General features: G+C 38.5%; 1 protein-coding gene across 4 annotated transcripts in view; it reads right to left on the minus strand.

Annotated features, from left to right (window-relative positions):
• LOC148019033 (uncharacterized) overlaps positions 1 to 20,812 on the minus strand; it is a 101,730-nt gene that overhangs the window by 40,375 nt on the left and 40,543 nt on the right. For all 4 annotated transcript variants that reach the window (XM_087701579.1, XM_087701580.1, XM_087701576.1 and 1 more), the window contains one exon: positions 9,968 to 10,049. In XM_087701579.1, the coding sequence (XP_087557705.1) occupies positions 9,968 to 10,049 (82 nt within the window). The remainder of the gene's footprint in view (positions 1 to 9,967; positions 10,050 to 20,812) is intronic.

Below are 20,812 nucleotides of genomic sequence, written 5' to 3' on the forward strand. Positions count from 1 at the left end.
ACCACAAAATCATTGGAAGGGTAGAGCACTTGGGTTTCGGGAGGCTTGAGATGGTGGTCTTGTTGCATCAGTTCAACAAGTATATGGTGTGAAGGACTTGAAGTTACCTCCTGGGACTACTCAATAAGTTTTCCCCTCTAATTGTAAGTCACTGCTTTTATGTCCTTAACTTATCATTATGTTTTTGAGGCTTCTACTTCTTCTCTTCTGTCAGAACTACACCACTTGGTCAAATTTGATGAGGCATGCTGGCTTCGCCCTTGTTGCACTCCTATCATCTTTGTAAAAAGACGTCTTTTCCCAAGCCAACTACCGATGATTCAGAGTCCCATCGCTTCCAAACTTTGGCCACTACCCAAAAGCCCATGGACTCTAAGCATCTTTGGCATTTTCGCTTCGAAGATTTGGGCTATAACTCTCTTTATGAGCTGTCACGTTAGGGGATGGCTAAGGGCCTTCCATGCCTAAAACTATCTCGAGAGATCTGTAAAGCTTGTCAACTAGATAAGCAACATCATACATCCTTTCCTTAATAGTCTATCACTCGTGCTACAGAACCCCTGAAGCTCATTCATGTAGATCTTTGTGGTCCCACATCCACTAGTGTCTTGAATGGCGCATTGTATTTCTTGTTGATAGTGAATGATTTCTCTAAATACATGTGGATGTACTTCCTAAAGCACAAATCTGATACCTTCACTTATTTTAGTGCTTGGGTGCTATTGATTCATAACCAGCCTCATCATCATTGTGTGGATACTATGAGGTGTGATTCTGGTGCCAAGTTTATATCCCACGATTCTCTGAGTTTCTACAACCGCAAGGCATTGCACAACAGTTCACCTCTACCAACTCCCTCGCACAGAATGAAGTCGTAGAGCATAGGAATTGGACAGTCCTAAATATGGCACGCTCTATATTGTTCGCAACAGAGAGCTCCCTGAGTGTCTTTGGGTCAAGGCTGTTAACACTTCAATGTACATCCTCAACCGATGTCCAACTGCGGTGGTCCTTGAAAAGACTCCGTGCTTATACACACACTCCTAATGACAAGATAGGAAAGCTCACCCCTCGAGCTAATCTCTTGATCTTTGTGGGCTATTCTTCTAAAGCAAAAGCCTATTGTTTATTCGATCCTAGAACGAACAAGGTGATCGTTAGGAGGGATGTCGTCTTTGATGAGAAGGACATCGTACAATCTTCTACACCGGACTCTTCATCCTCACCTCCACTCACATCATTTGAGATCATGCCTACTGAGCTGGGTCTATTGCCCACTCCCGACCTTCCTGCAAATACTTCAACTCCCAAGCCTCCTCCGCAAGATCCGTTATCTTGTTGATACTACTAGACCATGCAAGATTCAGGGATCCTTCCATCAAATTACACTCCGGAGGGCCCTAGAAGGTCTGCTCGGCTCACCCCCCAGGCTTCATTTGCATCACTGCTTATAGCTTGTTACATTGCACATTCTAAGTAGGACAGTCGATAGGAGGCTCTCTAGGACCCTCTATGCCAGCCATCCAGATGAAGTGGATTTTTAGAACCAAGCTAAAGGCTGTTGGTATTTTAGACAAATACAAGGCTCGCCTTATAGTGCAAGGTTTTAGGCAAACGCACAGCATTGACTATGAGGAAACCTTCGCATCTACCGCTCAATTGACATCATTTCATTTGTTCCTTGTGCTCACCGCTCACCATGGTTGGCCGATCTATCAGATGGACGTCAAAAGTGCCTTTCTGAATGGTTTTTTGGAGGAGGAAGTCTATGTGGAGCAACCTCCCGGCTTCTCCTCCTCTGATGAGTTCTTACGGACTCATAGATACCATTCTACTCCCTATGATCCAAATCTATTCGCGCACATCACTAGTGCAAGGGTTAGCTAAATTCTTCTGTACGTCAATGATATATTACTCACTGGCTCAAATTATGAGACATCGCAGAAATTAAGGCATAGCTTTGCTCTATATTCAAGATGTCAAACTTAGGACTATTGTCTTATATCTTGGGGATGGAGATTGTTAGATCCGAGGGTAGTATCTTTCTGTCATAGTAGAAATACGCCCTACAACTGGTGAAACAATTTTGCACTCATAAAACATGGCCCATGGCTACGTCTCTAGATCCCACTGTCCATCTATAGTCCATCTACACAAGGATACCTCAGGTCAACTTTTTGATGCTCATATATATCATTCTATTGTAGGGAAATCACTCCGGTTGATTCATACTAGGCCAGATCTACACAAGAATACCTCAGGTCAACCTTTTGATGCTCATACATATCGTTCTATTGTAGGAAAATCACTCCGGTTGATTCATACTAGGCCAGATCTTGCATTCTTAGTTAGTTTGCTTAGCCAACATTTTCATGCACCTAGAATGTCTCGTTGGATTGCTTGTCTTCATGTGTTGAGATATTTAAGGTGTACCTATAACTATGGACTAACTTATGGTCATGGTTTATGTTTGCAAGGATATACTGGTTCTGACTATTAATTCTGACTGGGCGGGAGATCTTGTTAGCAATCTAGTCAGCTCATGTGTGAGTCTGGGCTATGCTTAATATTATTGGGTAATTTAGGCATTTTATAGTGGTCATATTAGTGATTATTTAGGCATTTATTGCTGGCCAACCAGCTGCCATATTTTGCATATTTTAGGCCCATTTATTCAGTGGCTCCTCCTCCTCTCATTTAGACATCATCATTCTTTAGGTGGTTTTCCTATTGGAGAGAGGAGCCAGTGCCAGTGCCCACGCAACCAATGACTCATTGTTATACGCGCCATTCTCATGTTGGGTATATGGATTCCATATCCCGAGCACATCTCTGAATTCTCTTCTTTTGGAGTGTTCTTTTGTTTCCTTTCTATTTTGTCTTGTGTTCAGCAATTTATTTCAACACTTGTCTATACTTCCATTGCTGCATCACTTGTGACTACTATCTGGCGCCTAATTTTAACCTTCGCCACATGTTTGTAGCTATCGCCTAGTACCCTAGAGCTGTCGCATATAGTCTGCCTTTGCTAGGATTCAAGATCCATACAATGTACGACACACTTTACAGCTTATAACCTCTACCTTGATCCAAGAGATGCAAGAGTTCGAGGTTCAGAGTTCATTGCATAGTATGTTTAATACATGAGCACTATATATTCAATATTTGTTCACTTTATTATTCATTGTGTTCACTATCTCTTGAGTTACCATAGCCCTAACCCTAACTATGTTCTGTGTTTATCACTCCGTGTTTTGTCGTACAATTGGTTTTGTGTTTTCTATATTTAGAGCATTTATTCTCTCTCTAACCATGTTTTGTGTTTTTTGTATTTAGAGTATATATTCTCTCTCTAACAAGCCATTCAAATACACTCTATCAAAACACCATTAACATAGATATCACGAATGAAAAAGGTAAACATGGAACAAGAATAGGAAATGGCATAGAAGCAAGGAGATTCCATTAGGAGCCTAGGGAAAAAATGGGGTATTAAGAATAGGTTTTAAAATTTTCTCAATATTTTATAATAAATAATTAACAAGTGTACAAAGACACTTCAAAAGGATGAAGTAAGAGGCAATAATACATTAGTAAAGAAAAAATGATCATTGCATTATTTCACATTGAGAGACTGTGTATGAATGTGAAAAAACTACATCAAACAAAGAGAAAAGAGGAGTCAAAAGTGACAAAACACGAGTTTGGAGAATGTAAAAATGTTCTATTTCTAGCTTACTTGTTCCTAGACAACCTGTTACCTAAAGGAACAATGGCACAAGAACAATCCTAATACAGAACGCCTATCAAGAGTGGTGGTCACGAGGACATGAAATTTTGAGATGCTTAAATATTGCCAATAGCATTTGATTAAGCTATTAATCAAATGTGCAAGGTTGTTAGTACATGTGATGCACATGGTAGTTATTTCATGGTAATAGACCAAGGACCTTGAGGATACAATGGGTGACAAAAGAAAAAGTTGTAATAAGTTATGTCTAATAGGTAGAGGTGGTAACAGATGTCAGATTTGGGCCTAGACCAATTTATTGACTACTAATGTCAATGGTGACATTATTGACTACTAATGTCAATGGTGACATTAGAGACTAGGCATTAATTAATTAATTAATACCAATCTAAGGGTCAATAATTGCTCAAAGATACATGGAAGACAATTGGCCTAGCCAATTTAATTATTGACTAGTTAAAATTATTTTTTTCAACATAGAATACTTATTAAATAGATAATGCTAAAAAATGGGATTAGAAGGCTGCCACTTGGCAAAACTTGCACATGCAAGTGAGAAAAACGTTTTTGAGGCTGGTGAAAGTCTATTCCAACCAATGTGAGAGAGAAAAAGGCTATTAGAGATCGAGGAGAGACTCCTGATGTGATTTGCAGCCACCAAGGATCACTCCTATAACATGTGATAGCAGTTTCAAGCCCTCCAAGAGCAAGTGACAGTAGCTCAAGCTCCTTCTACTGCAAATAATAGCATACAAGAAGGGGCAACAATCTTTCTGGTGGTCCTAAGCTAAAGGTGATAACTACCATGGTTGTTTGAGCAAGGCAACAATAGCTTTTCAATGTTTCTCACGATGAAACTCTGAAATTTCTCTCTACAATATTCTCTCTCGTTCCCCCAACGATTTCTCAAGTTATCTCATCATTTTTCAGTAGTTTCAGTGTCATGAGGACATGTATTTTTAAAACCTCACTTAACATATGAATCAATTTTTAATCACACGATTAAGTGAATATTGCACATATAAGATGTAATCGAGATTAGAGTAAAGTTACGAGTCCGAAACCCAAGGAAACCATGGAATGTCAAAGGCAAAAGTTGCTATAAGTTATGCCACACGGATACTTGGTAGTATCTGATGCCAATTGTTGGCCTAGGTCATTCATTTGGCCATAAGTGTCAGTTTTTTGTGACACTAGAGAAGTTGCATTTAATGGTACTTAACGTCAATCTAATGGTCAAAGATGATACAGCGACACTCGGGAATGCAAGTTGCCTAGCCAATTTAATTATTGGCCAATCAGATTATTTTTCAAGGCATCAAAATAATTATAAGATTAATTTTCAGTATTTAAAGACTGAAAACTAATATTTAATTATGAATAATGCTAGAAAAACCATTTGGGAAGGTTGCCACTTGTCATATATGCCCATACAAGACTGAAAAACATCTTTAGAGACTGGAGAGAGGCATTTTAGTATATTCAACCTGCAAGAGAGGGGGAGAGATACTACTGGTCTAATTTGCAACCATTGAAGGACCTTCTAAGGCAACCAGGGGTAGGAGAAGATCAATCAACAACATGTGACATCATCTACAGGCTATTGAGACAAGAAAACAGCAATAAATGATTGATTTTTTTCAGTTCTTTGCATCTACAAGCTGTTGAGATAGGGTACCAACAGTAAATGACAAATTTTCTTCAATTCTTCGCGAGGAAGTCTGAATTTTCTCTCTCCTCAGCATTCTCTCTCATCTCCTAGCCTTTCTATAGTCTTGCTCCGAAGATTACAGCATTGAGATCACTAGAGGTCGAGGAATTCCAGATTTCTCTGCTGTAAACCCTAATCTGCAACAGAAATTAGGGTTTAGCAACAGTCTCGGGAAGCGTGCTAGAAATTGGAAGCTCCAAGACTTGGATTCAATAGAAGTGAAGTTGTTTTCGATCAAATTCAGATGGAGGGACCAACAAATCAATGAAAGCAGGTGCAAGTCAATTGACTGCCCGAATTAAGGGGCAAATCAGATTGAAGACTTGCTGGTCATTTTGGATAGCAAGGGGGGTTGGAATACCAAAAGGAATTGGGAGAATCCCACTATACATCAACTTCTTCTTCAATTAAGTTAAATAAATATCCAAAGAAGCATCAGTTTTGGGACCAACAAGGTGTCCAATGTCCAAGATTATATGGTAAAGTGTGCATTTCAGTTTTGTGAATTTGTTAATTGCTATAAATAGTGCTTAATCAGGTTATTTACCACTCTATTCGAGGAGTAAGTCTGGTTTCATTGAGCCATCAGAGGAAGAGATTTCAGTCGATCTTTGCTGTAAACCCTAATTTACAACAGAAATTAGGATTTGATAGCCACCTCAGGATGCTTGCTCAGAATTGAGGGCCTAGGACTAGAATTCCGACAGCTGAAATTGAGGAATTTCGGGGAGATTCAAGAGACCCCTAGTCAATATCAAATTTGGGGCTGAATTTGTCTTTCAAGGAGTAGGGTAAAGAGCAATCCCCAAGCAAACCAAGGGGCAAATTGGTTCAGAGGCTTATTGGTCAATTTTGATTGCAGCTGGCACTTGGATGAGCGGAGGAGATCAGAGGTTGTCAGTTGTATTCCTTCCATTTGCAATATAAGATAAAGAAATACCTAAGGGACGCCAGTTTTGGGGCCAACAAGGTATCCAATATCCAAGATTAAAGTGGTAAAGTGTGCATTTTCAATTTATGTGAATTTTATGCTTGTTGTAATATGTGTTAAATCAGGTTATTTACCACCCTATCCAAGAAGGAAGGCTAGCTTCAATGGTAGCAAGAACATTCCATTAATTAGTAACACACTTCCCATTCCTATGGTTTTGAAACAATGTTCCCCCCAATTGAAGCTACATTTCCTTGCTATGAACACTACATCTCCATGGCAAGAAGACCACTAGTAGTCAACTAGGGCCTTCTTAGCTATCCATTGCATTGATGCCTCTTAGCGTTCTAGGCTGCCTATACGGCACAATTGTGCCACCTAGACTTGAATCTAATTTGATTCCTTGAATTAAGTTCTCCAACCAAGGTGCTAAGGTAGCCTATTATTTGGCAAGACCTGAGGCAAGCTTGGGAATCATTAAATTTGACTATCAAAGTGAGCAAGTCATATACAAGAAGCCAATCATCTAGATTGAGCAAGGGATAGGCATAACCTTGGATTAGAGCGCATGCATATTTGGTGGGTGACTTGGGGCATTGGCCCCACTTGTCATCTTAATATTATGGCCACATAACAATTTGAATCTCAATAGTAAATGTCTATAATTGATTGGGTGTCATTAGCCACAACCTAATGCATTGCTTCTTGCTCATCTTTCTTGAGCTCCCTACACACAAGTTTGTCTCCGTATGTAGTACGGACTAATCCGTACAATACGATCCGTATGGTACGGTACGGTACGTATCCGTACGATGTAGTACGAAAAAATGGACACTTTTCGGCCACTCTACTTTAAGTCTACAACTTTTTTTTTCTTTCTCATTTCTTTTTTTTTCTTCTTTCTTTCTTATTTCTCCCCGAAGTCTCTCTCTCTCTCTCTCTCTCTCTCTCTCTCTCTCTCTCTCACTCTCTCTTTTTTTTTTTTTCGTAAAGGGTAATTGTATTAATTACGAAAAAAGTACAAGTTTACTTGATTACAAGATACATGATGGCACTAAGCCATCATGTGAAACAGTTCTAGTTGTAAGAGTTACAAGGTCATGGCAAAGATCTCTCTCTCTCTCTCTCTCTCTTTTTCGTAAAAGGTAATTGTATTAATTACGAAAAAAAATACAAGATTACTGGATTACAAGATACATGATGACACAAAGCCATCATGTGAAGAGGTTCTCTCTCTCTCTCTCTCTCTCTCTCTCTCTCTCTCTCTCTCTCTCTCTAGCCTCTTCCTCTCTCTAGTTGCACTAGTACCACGTACGAAAGGTTTGATACTATACCATACTTTAGGTACCATACCTTACGTATTAGTACCATAAGGTACCAACTTAATGGATGTATCTTTCCCATTCGAACTGCACTTTGGGACAAGCTAAATGCTCCTTATATTAATATGATTCTCCCATGAGATTAGGTTATTTGAGATTCAAACAATTTCTCTCAACCTTCTCTCTCTCAAGCCCACACTTCTCTTATTTGTATGATCATGAATGTATGATGTATCCACTCCCATTTATGTAGTTATAAGTTGTAGGTAGCAGTAGCGCATGTTGTGCATTCCGCATTAGGTTTTGGCATGTTACCCTTAAGTACTAATCTTATATACTCTAATAGCATTGCTATTTAGACTTGAAATATCTATTCTATTATCTTTTGTCCAAAATAATCAAGTTATTTTTTTTGTCATACTAATATCGTACCATACCTTATAAAATCATAAGGTACCATTTAGTATCGTATTTTATCGTACTGTACCATATCGTACCTGACAACTATGCCTACGCAACATAACTGTGCTCCTAGTTTTGAAATTGATTTGGTCTATTAGCCTAGTTTCAATGGATCAAGGAATCCCCAAGCCACATGTGTGTGGTAGACTGTTATCCAACACATGTCCAAAGAAGCCTAGTGATTTTGGAACAATGAATAAGAGCAACCATTATTCATGGAATAAAAGCGAGTACCAACAACTCCCAAAATAAGCAATGCACTCATTTATTAAGATATAAACCCACAAAACCTAACATTTACAAGTGAATAATATTGAGATTCAATATTCTGCAAAAATGAAAGAAACTTGAAAGTTCCAAAATCATGATATAAAAGTCCAAAAAATACAATAGAGGCTAGAGAATCATGCATCTATTATAATCATCAAGACCTTCATATCATTGGCCGTACTCGTATTCAATCTTTTCTTTTTCCCTCTAGATAAAAGTAGTTTGTAATTGCTTTATAGGTGAGGAGCTAGCATTTTGACTCAAAGTCTTTGTAGTTATCATAGAACACAAACTACAGCAATTCTCTATCTCTAAGCATCTATTGACTCGAACTCTCCTTGCTTGTTCTTGTATTGGTCCAATTGTGATTTGATCAAATCTACACTTGAAAACCTTTGAAACAAACCTTTCAAGCACAAGGTCCCAATCATCTAAGACTTCTATCGCTTGCTCTTGCCCATGTACACCCCCCCACCCAAATCCCAAGGAAAAAAAAAAAACCAATTTTGTGGTTGTACCGATATAGTATTGTCCTAGAGCTCAAGAGGCATGGCTGAGAGCTCTCAAGACAAAATTTCATGGCACAGTAAAGACCATGGTTGCAACCAAGTCGAGTGTAGCTTGCATCACAAATAGAGGCCCAACATGTGGTTATGAGGATGTCCAGGGGAGCCTTTCTTTCTTCATCATTGGACAGCATTTGTGCAGGATCCCCACTCCAGATTACTTGTAGGTACATTGGACCCAAGAATACTATCACAAATGGGAGCTGATCGCTAGTATTATAGGCTGGCATATCTGGACTATGAGGTGCAGACATGCTATAGACCTTCAGGATGTATCCACAACAGAGACTCTTTCAAGAATTTGAATTCAAATCATCCAGACTCCTTGCAGAGATGGGAGGCAGCTCTGAAGGATGAGGAAAAGGAGAGAGGCCTTCCTGTGGACCTAGGGCTCAGGCACTTTCTTTCATATGGCGTCTCCCTACAGAGTTTCTTGTACTTTGTATGATTACCTCAAGGGGATCTCTTCGAAGTGTCATTCATAGAAAATTTCTTTTCTCAAGGGGAAAAAATCCGCCACCCTTGTCCACATTGAAACATTACTGATCCATAGTCTTGACGTCATATGCTCTTGTTAACAAGATTCCAACCCAAGCATGACAAAACAAAAGGAGAAATTATATCAGCTGAATTTTTATAAAAAAATTTGATGCAGTCCTATTAGGAACACAAAGAAAAGTGTCTATAAAAACCCACATAGAGCAAGCAAGGAAGTGCCTGACTAGAAGTCATAACTGCAAACACTAGCTACTTTAAGGACTATATATAGCATACATTATACACAAAAACGTGCTTGTGTGTGTCACTTGCAAACATACAACTATTGTAAAATACCATCAATATCATAAGGTTAGATTGCATGAATACAAATCTCTTAAACATGTCATGACTACAACTCAGCATATGAGCATCTAATCAAAATGAACTTTGTATTCTAAAAACTGCTAGACTTACAGCAATATGGGAACCCTATAGCCTTGAATGTCGCAGATAAGCTTTCCATCCTTTAGAAGAACACCCCTCCAACATTGACCATCTACAAGGTTAACATGGCAAGAGAAGCATGAATCTCTAAGTATTTGTTGAAACATATGGCTGGAGTGTTAGCACATAATGTTAATAAAACAAAAAGGTTTATGTCCCATGGCTAAACTTAAAGAGAGAGCATACGCAATTTGCCAAAAGTCCATAATGGAACTAAATAACCTTAAAGAAACCTCGTAACAACTTAAAAACAATCTCCAAGTTGCATCTCTCTTGAATGGATGACCTCAATTTGGAAAGGAAATAGAGTGTGCATAGATAGAGAGAAAGGTATAGGCAACATTAATCAGCTCTTTCTACACAAGGCATTGCATCACATCCTTTTACATCTTAAGCACATGCATACATGCCCCTCATAATATAAAAGAAAGAGAGAGGAAAAAATATATTTATTAATTAATTAATTAAAAATAAAAAACCTAATTAAGATTATCAACCTTAAGGAGAGGATAAGGGGGTAATGGAAAAGGGGAAGAAGGCAATGCTATAGCACAACATGCATTCTCTCCTCTCTCTCTCTCTCTCTCTCTCTCTCTCTCTCTCTCTCTCTCTCTCCAAGTCTTTTCCTGGAAAAAAACAAAAGACCTCAATATCAAATCATGTAAGATAAAAATATAAGTAAAAATAAAACAAATGAAAAAATCTTTTTCATAAAAACATCTCTTGTATTAGGCAAGAGAAGGGCTGAGTGGGATTGGATGGCAAGTAGGTTCTACAAGGGCCCCACAACACTACTCATGGCCCTTTAGACTAATCAACACTCCTGTCACTTTTCAACGGCTCATGTAGCAATCTCCACCACAAGCTCCATAAATGGTTGGAGGTGTTCGTGGATGATCTATGCATACACACCAATCGGATTGAATATCTAGAAAAGCTTGAAGCTATGTTTGAACCCTTGCTCAGAAAAAAAAGAACAAATATAGAAAAATCCAAAAAGAAAAACCAGTTATTCTATAATTTAAAAAATAGTGGAGAATACTACTTCAAAGGAGGTCAGCTACATCCTTTTGTAGTAGATGATTTATTCATCACAAGCTCAAATTCTACTACTATTGCAAATATAAAGGCCTGGCTTCGCACCACATTTGCGATGATGAGATCGTTATCCTATTTTTTGGGCATCGAAGTTGTTCGATCCAAGGATGAGATCTTTCTCTCTCAACGAAAATACGCCCTTTAGTTAGTTGAGCAATTTTACACTAATCGGACATGGCTTGTGGCCACATGTCACGGAGACGTGAAATTTTGAGATGCTTTAATCTTGCTGAAAACATTTGATTAAGTTATTCATCAAATGTGCAAGGTTGTTTAGCACATGTGGTGCATGTGGCAATTATTTCATGGTAACCGGCCAAGGACCATGAAGATATAGTGGGTGTAAAAGGCAAAAGTTGTGATAAGTTCTGCTAGGTGGGCTTTGGAGGTCAGTTGGTGTCAATTTTGACTCTAGGACAATTATTTGGCCAATAAGTGTTGGTGGCGACACTAGGGACCAGCTTTAATTAATTAATTAATGTCAATCTAAGGGTCAAGAGAGATTGGGAACTACTCCAGGTTGCAAATGGCCTAGCCAATTTAATTATGGATGGACACATTTAATTTTAAGCATGATCAGAAGGGCTGATATTAATTTTCAAGATTTTTTACATTATCCAACCATTCAAGATTATTTGCATTATCCAGTCATTTAATTAATTTTCGGGATTATTTGCATTATCCAACCATTTAATTAATTTTCAAGATTATTTGCATTATCCAACTATTTAACTAAATGGTTTAGTAATGCAAATAATCCTGAAAATTAATTTCAACCCTTCTGACGCTGCCCAAAATTAAATGTGCCCATCTATAATTCAATTGGCTAGGCCATTTGCAACCTAGAGTGGTCAGATCTGAAAATTAATTAAATGGTTGGATAATGCACATAATCCTGAAAATTTATTTCAGCCCTTCTGACCCTGCCCAAAATTAAATGTGCCTATCCATAATTAAATTAGCTAGGCCATTTGCAACTTGGAGTGGTCCCCAATCTCTATTGACCCTTAGACTGGCATTAATTAATTAATTAATACTAGTCCCTAGTATCACTACCAACACTTATTGGCCAAATAATTGTCCTAAGGTCAAAACTGACAACAACCGACCTCAAAAACCCAACTGGCATAGCTTATCAAAACTTTTGTCTACTGTGACACCCACTACATCCTCAGGGTTTTTGGCCTGTTACCATGAAATAACTGCCATATGCATTGCATGTGCTAAACAACCTCGCACATTTGATTAATAACTTAATCAAATGTTATTAGCAAGATTAAAGCATCTCAAAATTTCACGTCTCCATGATACCACCCCTCTAGATCCCACTACGAAACTCTCTTAAGGATTTCCAAGGTCAACCCTTTGACAAGCACACTTATAGATCTATGGTTGGTTGATTCATACTTGGCTAGCCTTAGCTTACTCAATGTCCTTGCCATAGTTGCATTTGTGGTACATAAGGATTGGTTAGTTTCATGCGATTCATACCATACCGTACAATATGGATTTGTACCAATTCCTACCACAAAACAGGCTATTTTTTGCCCATGAAGATTGGACCATATAATATATTCCAACTTCAAAGCCTTATGTTTGAACTTTATTATCATAATTTCAAGCCTCTCTCACTCTCTCCCCCCCAAATTCCAAGATAAATATGCAATTCCAAGCCTCTCTCTCTCTCTCTCTCTCTCTCTCTCTCTCCACACACAAAAAAATGCCAAGCCTCTCTCACATACACAAAAAAAGAGATTGAAGAACCTCTCTATCTATCCACCCTATACTTTACTTTTTTATATAATGTATTACATATACACTCCCATCTATCTACTTGTAGTGTGTTACGCATGTTACACATGAGGTTTTGCCTTGTTACCTCATGCATTCATCTTATTAACACAAGTGACATTGCTATTTTAGCTCTTAGCATGTGTTCTATCATCTATAGTCCAAAACAACCAATTTAAATTTTTGTTTAGTACAGATATCGTATTGTATCTTGTAAAATCTTAAGGTACCAATTAGTACTATATTTATCGTACCATACCATATCATACATGACAACCTTGGTCCTTGCTCAATCAATACTTTAATACACCAAAGATGTCACATTGGATTGCATGCACATACATGTGCCGAGATATGTTCATTGTATCTATTCTTATGGACTGACATATGGTCCTAGTTTGCTTTTGTAGGGCTAGATTGGGCAAGTGATCCCGACACACAGCGTTCTCATAGTAGTTACATATTCTCTCTAGGAACAGCTTCCAATGTTTGATCAATGCATAAACAAGAGATGATAGCTGTCTCCACTAGCAAGGTGGAGTACACCACTGAAACTGCTCTATGACTCACATAAAGTGGTAGTCCCTTAAATTTAAACCTGGTCTTTTCACATACACACACAAATAGAGACCTCACTCCCTCGCTCAACACCAAATTGGCCCCAAAGTCCGATGCCCCTTTCAGTATTTCTTTATCAATTAAAAGATGAAAAATTACAACAAAATTGAAATGTTCCAAAGTACAAAACCTGTGAACAATTGGCTTTCATCCTTTCTGAGTAAATTTCAGTTGCAAAAATTACAACAAAAATGAAATGTTCCAAAGTACAAAACCTGTGAACAGTTGGCTTTCATCTTTTCTGAGTAAATTTCAGCTGTATAAGGACAGTATAGCATATCCAGACCAACATCCCCTTGTGAGTAAATTTCAGCTATATAAGGACAGTACAACATATCCAGAACAACATCCCAAGTAGGAAAACACTTTCTGTGAGCATAACTCAATAATTCAAGTGTGAAATTGCATTCTGCAGAATTCTATATTTATTGTTTTTCACCTATTTCTTAACCTGTTCTCAGCCTTATTCCATTCCAGATCTGTTCCATACCAGTTGGACTACAAACCCTTTGACCCTAGCATCATTCCAGCAGTAAAACAGTCCCACAAACAGCACTAAATCAGAGCTGAAAAATCCTTGTTCCCGTGTGGCGTGGTCATCACTTTCTTTAGTTCCTACATTGGAGAAGCAATCAGTTGCTCTTGAACCTGGACAATGAGGCTCTTGCCTTAGCGGAAGTGCAAAGAAAACACAGAACTGTACATTCGATGGAATCAGCCCATCATGCAGAGCATTTCCTCTAAGAATAGAGAGAGAGTTGACCAGAGGAAGCAAGCTCTACCTCCGTACATGAGTCAGAGATGAAGAAGTACTCTCCATAGCTAATATACTTACAGCAATCTGCCCTCAGCCCTGAAAACTTCACGCTCAAATATGCCCCTCCTGCCTATTACGTTTTTTTTTTAAATGCTCTCTCTCTCTCTCTCTCTCTCTCTCTCTCTCTCTCTCTCTCTCTCTCTCTCGGGAATTAGTGCCCAAATTGTGACACATGGCACACATGTAACAATTTTCCCATTTAAACCTTTCGGTCTAAAATTCTCCATAATCGGTGCAAAATTTGGCCTCGGCATAGACCAGAGAATTAATCCTCCTGCAAAAACAAAGATAATGACGCCAATAGATTTTGGGGTCCAAGAATAGTAACTCCCTAAATTTTAGGGATGGTGACCCCTGCATTCCTCAAGCTGTTCTAAGCAATTTTTATCATTGTAATCACATCAAAAAGTGTAATGTGGCTCAGCTACGATGACTTTTATTCCATGAGCATTCTCACATGTGCATCTTCTATCTTGGCCAAGCTCATTGTCCTGCACCATCTCCAATGGCTAAGCACACAATCCCAAATCACTGGCATTCTATTCTTCAATGCCCATTCAATATGCAACCGGTCCCAAGGCTCAAATAAAACATTAGTCCGATTTGTCCCAATGGCTGCCTCTTCTAGCCATGCAAAAATCCCGACTTAATCCAAGAGAACTCTGGGGTAAAAAGCAACAACAACTAAAGAAAAGAAAAATAAAATATTTATATACGAAAGGAAAGCAACTGCAAAAAATATTACCACCTGGTGACATACCCCCTTCTTAAAAGAAGGAAGCGACCTCGATTGCATACTAGACATGCCAACGGAAGACACAGGACGATAACAAGATTCTCCATATTATTAGTGTCATCGCATGTATCACTTGCTAACACATGACACGGGGCGATCGTAGGAGTTTCCCCACTACCATTTGTGTCATTGCAAGTTCAAGTCTCACATAGGTGGAGGATCACATCCTGTATCCAACTATGATTACTAGGAGCCTTTCTAATATACATGTTTCCGGATGCAACACAAGGCGGTAGCACGTATCCCCGAACTATTAGTGTCACAACATGTATAATCATTCAATTGAAGTGTAACAAATACAACTTTAAAGCACTAAGATTTCATTCAATGATACACATGTTAATGCTAAGTGTAAACCATACATTGTGCATTATTGAATGAGACGCAGTATACAACTGTACAATAGAGAATGTACATTGCTTCAAAAAGCATTGTAAGTCACTGTAGATTCCAGTAAAAAAGCTTCTGGGTAAAGTTGCAATAGTTGAGGCGAATCTGCCAATTCAACCTCTTCCATCCATTTGGCATCCATTGGTGAATAGTTCTTGAACTTCACCAAAAATCTTCTTATAAGTTTATAACTCTACCTTTCACTTTTCTATCCTTATGTACCAAGATCTGCTTAGGAACTAAAATCTCGTCTAATTCCTCTACTTCAGGCTGTTCCTCTTGAACTATATCTTTTGGCACTTCACCAATAAAGGCCTCAATAGGCTTACATGGAATGCATTATGAATTTTCCAATTCTTTGGCAATTCCAGCTTGTCACCAAGTGGTGATACTTTTTGCAATTGCTTTCCTTATTTACTGATATAAATATTTTATTTTTCTTTTCTTTAGTTGTTGTTGCTTTTTACCCCCAAAGCTCTCTTGGATTAAGCCGGGATCTTTGCATGGCCAGAAGAGGCAACCATTGGGACAAATTGGACTAATGGTTTGTCTGAGCCTTAGGACTAGTTCCATATTGAATGAGCACTAAAGAATAGAATGCCAGTGGTTTGGGATTGTGTGCTTAGCCACTCGAGATGGTGCAGAACAAAGACCCTGGCCAAGACAAAAGATGCACATGTGAGAATGCTCACGGAATAAAAGTCACCGCAGCTGAGTCACATTACACTTTTTGATGTGGTTGCAATAATAAAAGTTGCTCAAAAAAACTCGAGGAGTAGGGGTCACCATCCCTAAAATTTAGAGAGTTACTATTTTTGGACCCCAGAATCTGTTCGCGTCATTATCTTCGTTTTTGCACAACGATTAATTCTCTAGTCTATGCCGAGGTCAAATTTTGCACTGATCACGAAAAATTTTAGACCAGAAGGTTTAAACGGGAAAATTATTACATGTATGCAATGTCGCACAAATTTCCAAAAAAGAGAGAGAGAGAGAGAGAGAGCATTAAAAAAAAACGTAATAGGCATAAGGGCAAATCTGAGAATGAAGTTTTGGAGGAGCTGAGGGAAAATTGTTGCAATTTCATCAACCATGGAGAGTACTTCTTTGTCTCTGACTCATGTACGGAGGTAGAGCTTACTCCCTCTGATCAACTCTCTCTCTATTCTCAGAGAGAATGCTTTGCATGATGGGCTGATTTTGTCGAAGGTACAGTTCTGTGTTTTCTTTGCACTTCTGCTGAGGCAAGACCCTCATTGTCCAGGTTCACGAGCAGTTGTTCGCTTCTCCAATGCAGGAACTAAAGGAAGTAATGACCATGCCACACATGAACAAGGTTTTTCAGCTTTGATTTAGTGCTGTTTGTGGGACTGTTTTGATGATGCACAGTAAGAACAATGAATTCAGAGATCTATAGACTGCAATTCTGCACATGAATCATTGAGTTTTGGTCAAGCTGGACATGCTGGATAGTAAGAACAGTGAATTCAGAGATATGCAGACTGCAATTCTGCACATGAATCATTGAGTTTTGGTCACAGAAAATACTTTCCTAAAAGGGATGTTGTTCTGGACATGCTGGACAGTAAGAACAGTGAATTCAGAGATCTGTAGACTGCAATTCTACACATAAATCATTGAGTTATGGTTACAGAAAATGCTTTCCTAAAAGGGATGTTGTTCTGGTCATGCTGTACTGTCCTTATGCAACTGGGATTGACTCAGAAAAGATGAAAACCAACAGTTCTTAGGTTATGTATTTTGGAACATTTCATTTTTGTAACTTACCATCTTTTAATTGATAAAGAAATACCGAGAGGGGCGCCGGTCTTCACGGCCAATCTGATGTTGAGCAAGGGAGTGAGATCTCTGTTTTTGTGTGTGTGTGTGTGAAAAGACCACGTGTTAATTGAAGAAACTACCGCTTTATGTGAGTCATAGACAAGTTACATGGTTCCATCCTCAGGATTTGAATTCTTTTCTCTAAGAATTTAAGCTCGAACACTAATGGGTGAAAAGGCCATACACAGGTTTTACAGAGATTACAAGACTACAGAGACGGCAAACATGGACAAAGGCAAAGGAAAACTCCCTCATGAAGAAGAGAGAATATTGGTGCACACGTGTCAGCACCTTCTAGAACCGAGATTGAACCACAGGATAAGGAGCAAGAACATGAGAACTTGTTTATGGCACAACTCCTCAGTATGGTTGGCTCTTTCGAACAGCTCATAAAGAATCCTAGGATGCAAAAAATTTTGAAGTCACATATTGAGGATTCTTAGGCTAAGGCATCACATCATACCATGGAGCACTCGAAAAAGCAAACCTCTAAAGTGCGTGAGCATGTGGAAAAGACGCCAAACATGGAGATAGATCCAGTGCAACAAGAAGCACAAGCACATGACCAGGAAGTGAATGGTCAAGGCAGTTATGCACAAGTGGCACAGTAGACTATTCCTCCTCACTTTGCTACTTATCCTGGTTACTTTGGTGGTGGGTCAGTTTTTCAAGCAATGGTTGGATTACCCACTGGTTATCAAGGATACTTGCCTAGAGGACCACAAGGAATGATGCCTATTGAGGCAGTAAACCCACTTTATGCTAATATTGGTCTACAACTCGGTTATCAGACTTTGCAGAGTCCTTATTTGATGCCTAGAGTACAAAATGCAACGGCTGGTTTTTTTCAGCCTAGTGGGCATATGGCAGCTAACACAGGTGACATGAATGCTGATAATGTGCTAAGGGATTGCCTTTTTTATAGCCACCTGTCTATGACAACCTGACACCAAAAAGTTCAAAGACTAAAGACTATAAAGAAGATTGTCAAATGGCAATGGAATGACAAAGAGAAATCAGCATTTAGATGTTTGAAGGGGAAAATGACTACAGGTCCAGTACTTATTTTACCAAATCTGTCTAAGCCATTCATAGTGCAGTATGATGGATATGGAAATAGCATTGGTGCTCTATTAATGCAGAATGGCCGAGTTGTGGCATACGATAGTAGAGTACTTTCCGTTGTTGAAAGGACTTACCAAATTTATCAAAAAGAGTTATTGATTGTGATCCATGCACTCTCTAGTTGGAAGCACTATTTGCTTGGTGCTAATTTTGTAGTGCAAACATATCATCAAACACTTAGATACTTTCTCACACATGCTAAAGTGTCAGAGAAACACATGCGTTGGAAAAATTTTCTATCTATGTTTCATTTTCAGATAGTGCATGTGGAAGGCAAGAAGAATGTAGTTGCAGATGCTTTATCTCGCAAACCAAAAGGTGTCAGCTATTCCAATTTCTTATCACCATGAATTGGATGATATGAAATAGCAGTATGCTAATGACGAAGATTTCTCTGAAATCTATGAACAGTTGATCAATGGCCAACATCATGATCATTATGTGTTCAAAGAAGACTTTATCATGATGCATGGAAGACTAAGCATTACAAAATAGCTAAGGCCAAAAGTTTTATTAGAAAGCCATGCTCCACCATATGTAGGACATCGTGGTATTGATGCTACAATCAAAGCAATAGAGACTTTCTTCTATTGGCCAGCCTTGAGATCTAATGTTGATGCATATGTCAGATCTTGCCTTGTATGCCAAAAGGTCAAATTTGATAGACAGAAGGCACCAAGGTTATTGCAACCACTGCCTATTCCAGAAAGGCCATGGGAAAGTATTGCCATGGATTTCATTTTTGATCTTCCAAGAACTTCTTTAGGGAATGATGGAATCAAGACTATCATTTGCAAATTCAGCAAATAGGCACATTTCATACTTGTAAGGAAAAAGGTTTAGTCAGAACACATGGCAAAGATATTTATGCATAATATCTTCAAGTACCATGGAATGCCATGGTCAATTGTGAGTGATAGAGACCCAAGAATGACTAGCTTGTTTTGGAAAACATTGTTTAAAAACATAGGCACTACGCTGAAATTTTCATCTTCTTTTCATCCACAAACTAATGGACTGTCTAAAGAAGCAAATTCAATTGTTTTAGATCTACTGAAGTGTGATGTTTCAGATCATAAGACTTCTTGGGAACACTACTTACCATTGGTTGAGTATGCATACAATAATACAGTGCACTCATCTACTGGCAAAGCACCTTTTGAGATTGTGGAAGGTGGAAAGAAATTGTCTCCCATTTTGCGGACAAAAGATAACATTTTTGAAGCAGATTGCTATGTAAAAGATTGGAAAGAAGCATATAAAAAAGTCAAGTGTGCCTTAGAAAAGTCACAAGCTAAACAGAAGAGAGCTGCTCATAGTTATCGTTGGGAACTCTTGTTCGAAAAGGATGATTGGGTCTTATTGCGTTTTGAAAAGACACATTTGAGAAAATAGAAGCGCAAGGAACGTTTGATTCCAAAGTTGAGTATACGTTACTATGGCTCTTTTCAGGTCTCAGAGAAGATCAAAGACGTGGCATATAGACTGAAATTGCTAGAGAATTGCAAAATTCATAATGCATTCCATGTGAGCCTATTGAGGTCTTTTATTCGTGAAGTGCCAGAAGATATGGTTCAAGAGGAACAACCTGAAGTAGAGGAATTAGATGAGATTCTAGTTCCTGAGCAAATCCTGGCACATAAGAATAGGAAAGTGAAAGGTGGAGTTATAAGAAGATTTTTAGTGAAGTTCAAGAACTATTCACCAATGGATGCCAAATGGATGGAAGAGGTTGAATTGACAGATTCACCTCAATTATTGCAATTTTACCGAGAAGCTTTTTTACTGGAATCTACAGTGACTTACAATGCTTTTTGAAGCAATGTACATTCTCTATTGTACAGTTGCATTCTACATCTCATTGAATAATGCGCAATGTATGGTTTACACTTAGCATTAATATGTGTATCATTGAATGAAATCTTAGTGCTTTAAAGCTGTATTTGTAACACTTCAGTTGAATGATTATACATGTTGTGACACTAATAGTTCGGGGATACGTGCTACTGCCCTGTGTTGCATCCGGAAACATGTATATTAGAAAGGCTCCTAGTAATCATAGTTGGATACAGGATGTGATCCTCCACCTATGTGAGACTTGAGCTTGCAATGACACAAATGGTAGTGGGGAAACTCCTACCATCGCCGCGTGTCATCTGTTAGCAAGAGATACATGCGATGGCACTAATAACATTGAGAATCTTGTTATCATCCTATATCATCTGTTAGCATGTGTGACATGCAATTGAGGTCACTTGCTTCACTCAGGAGGGAGGTATGTCACCAGATGGTGATACTTTTTGCAGTTGCTTTCCTTATTTACTTATATAAATATTTT

This window comes from Lygodium microphyllum, chromosome 20 (genome assembly GCF_053477565.2).
Source record: "Lygodium microphyllum isolate KBCC chromosome 20, Lygodium_microphyllum_v1.1.10, whole genome shotgun sequence".
NCBI classification, from domain to species: Eukaryota; Viridiplantae; Streptophyta; class Polypodiopsida; order Schizaeales; family Lygodiaceae; genus Lygodium; species Lygodium microphyllum.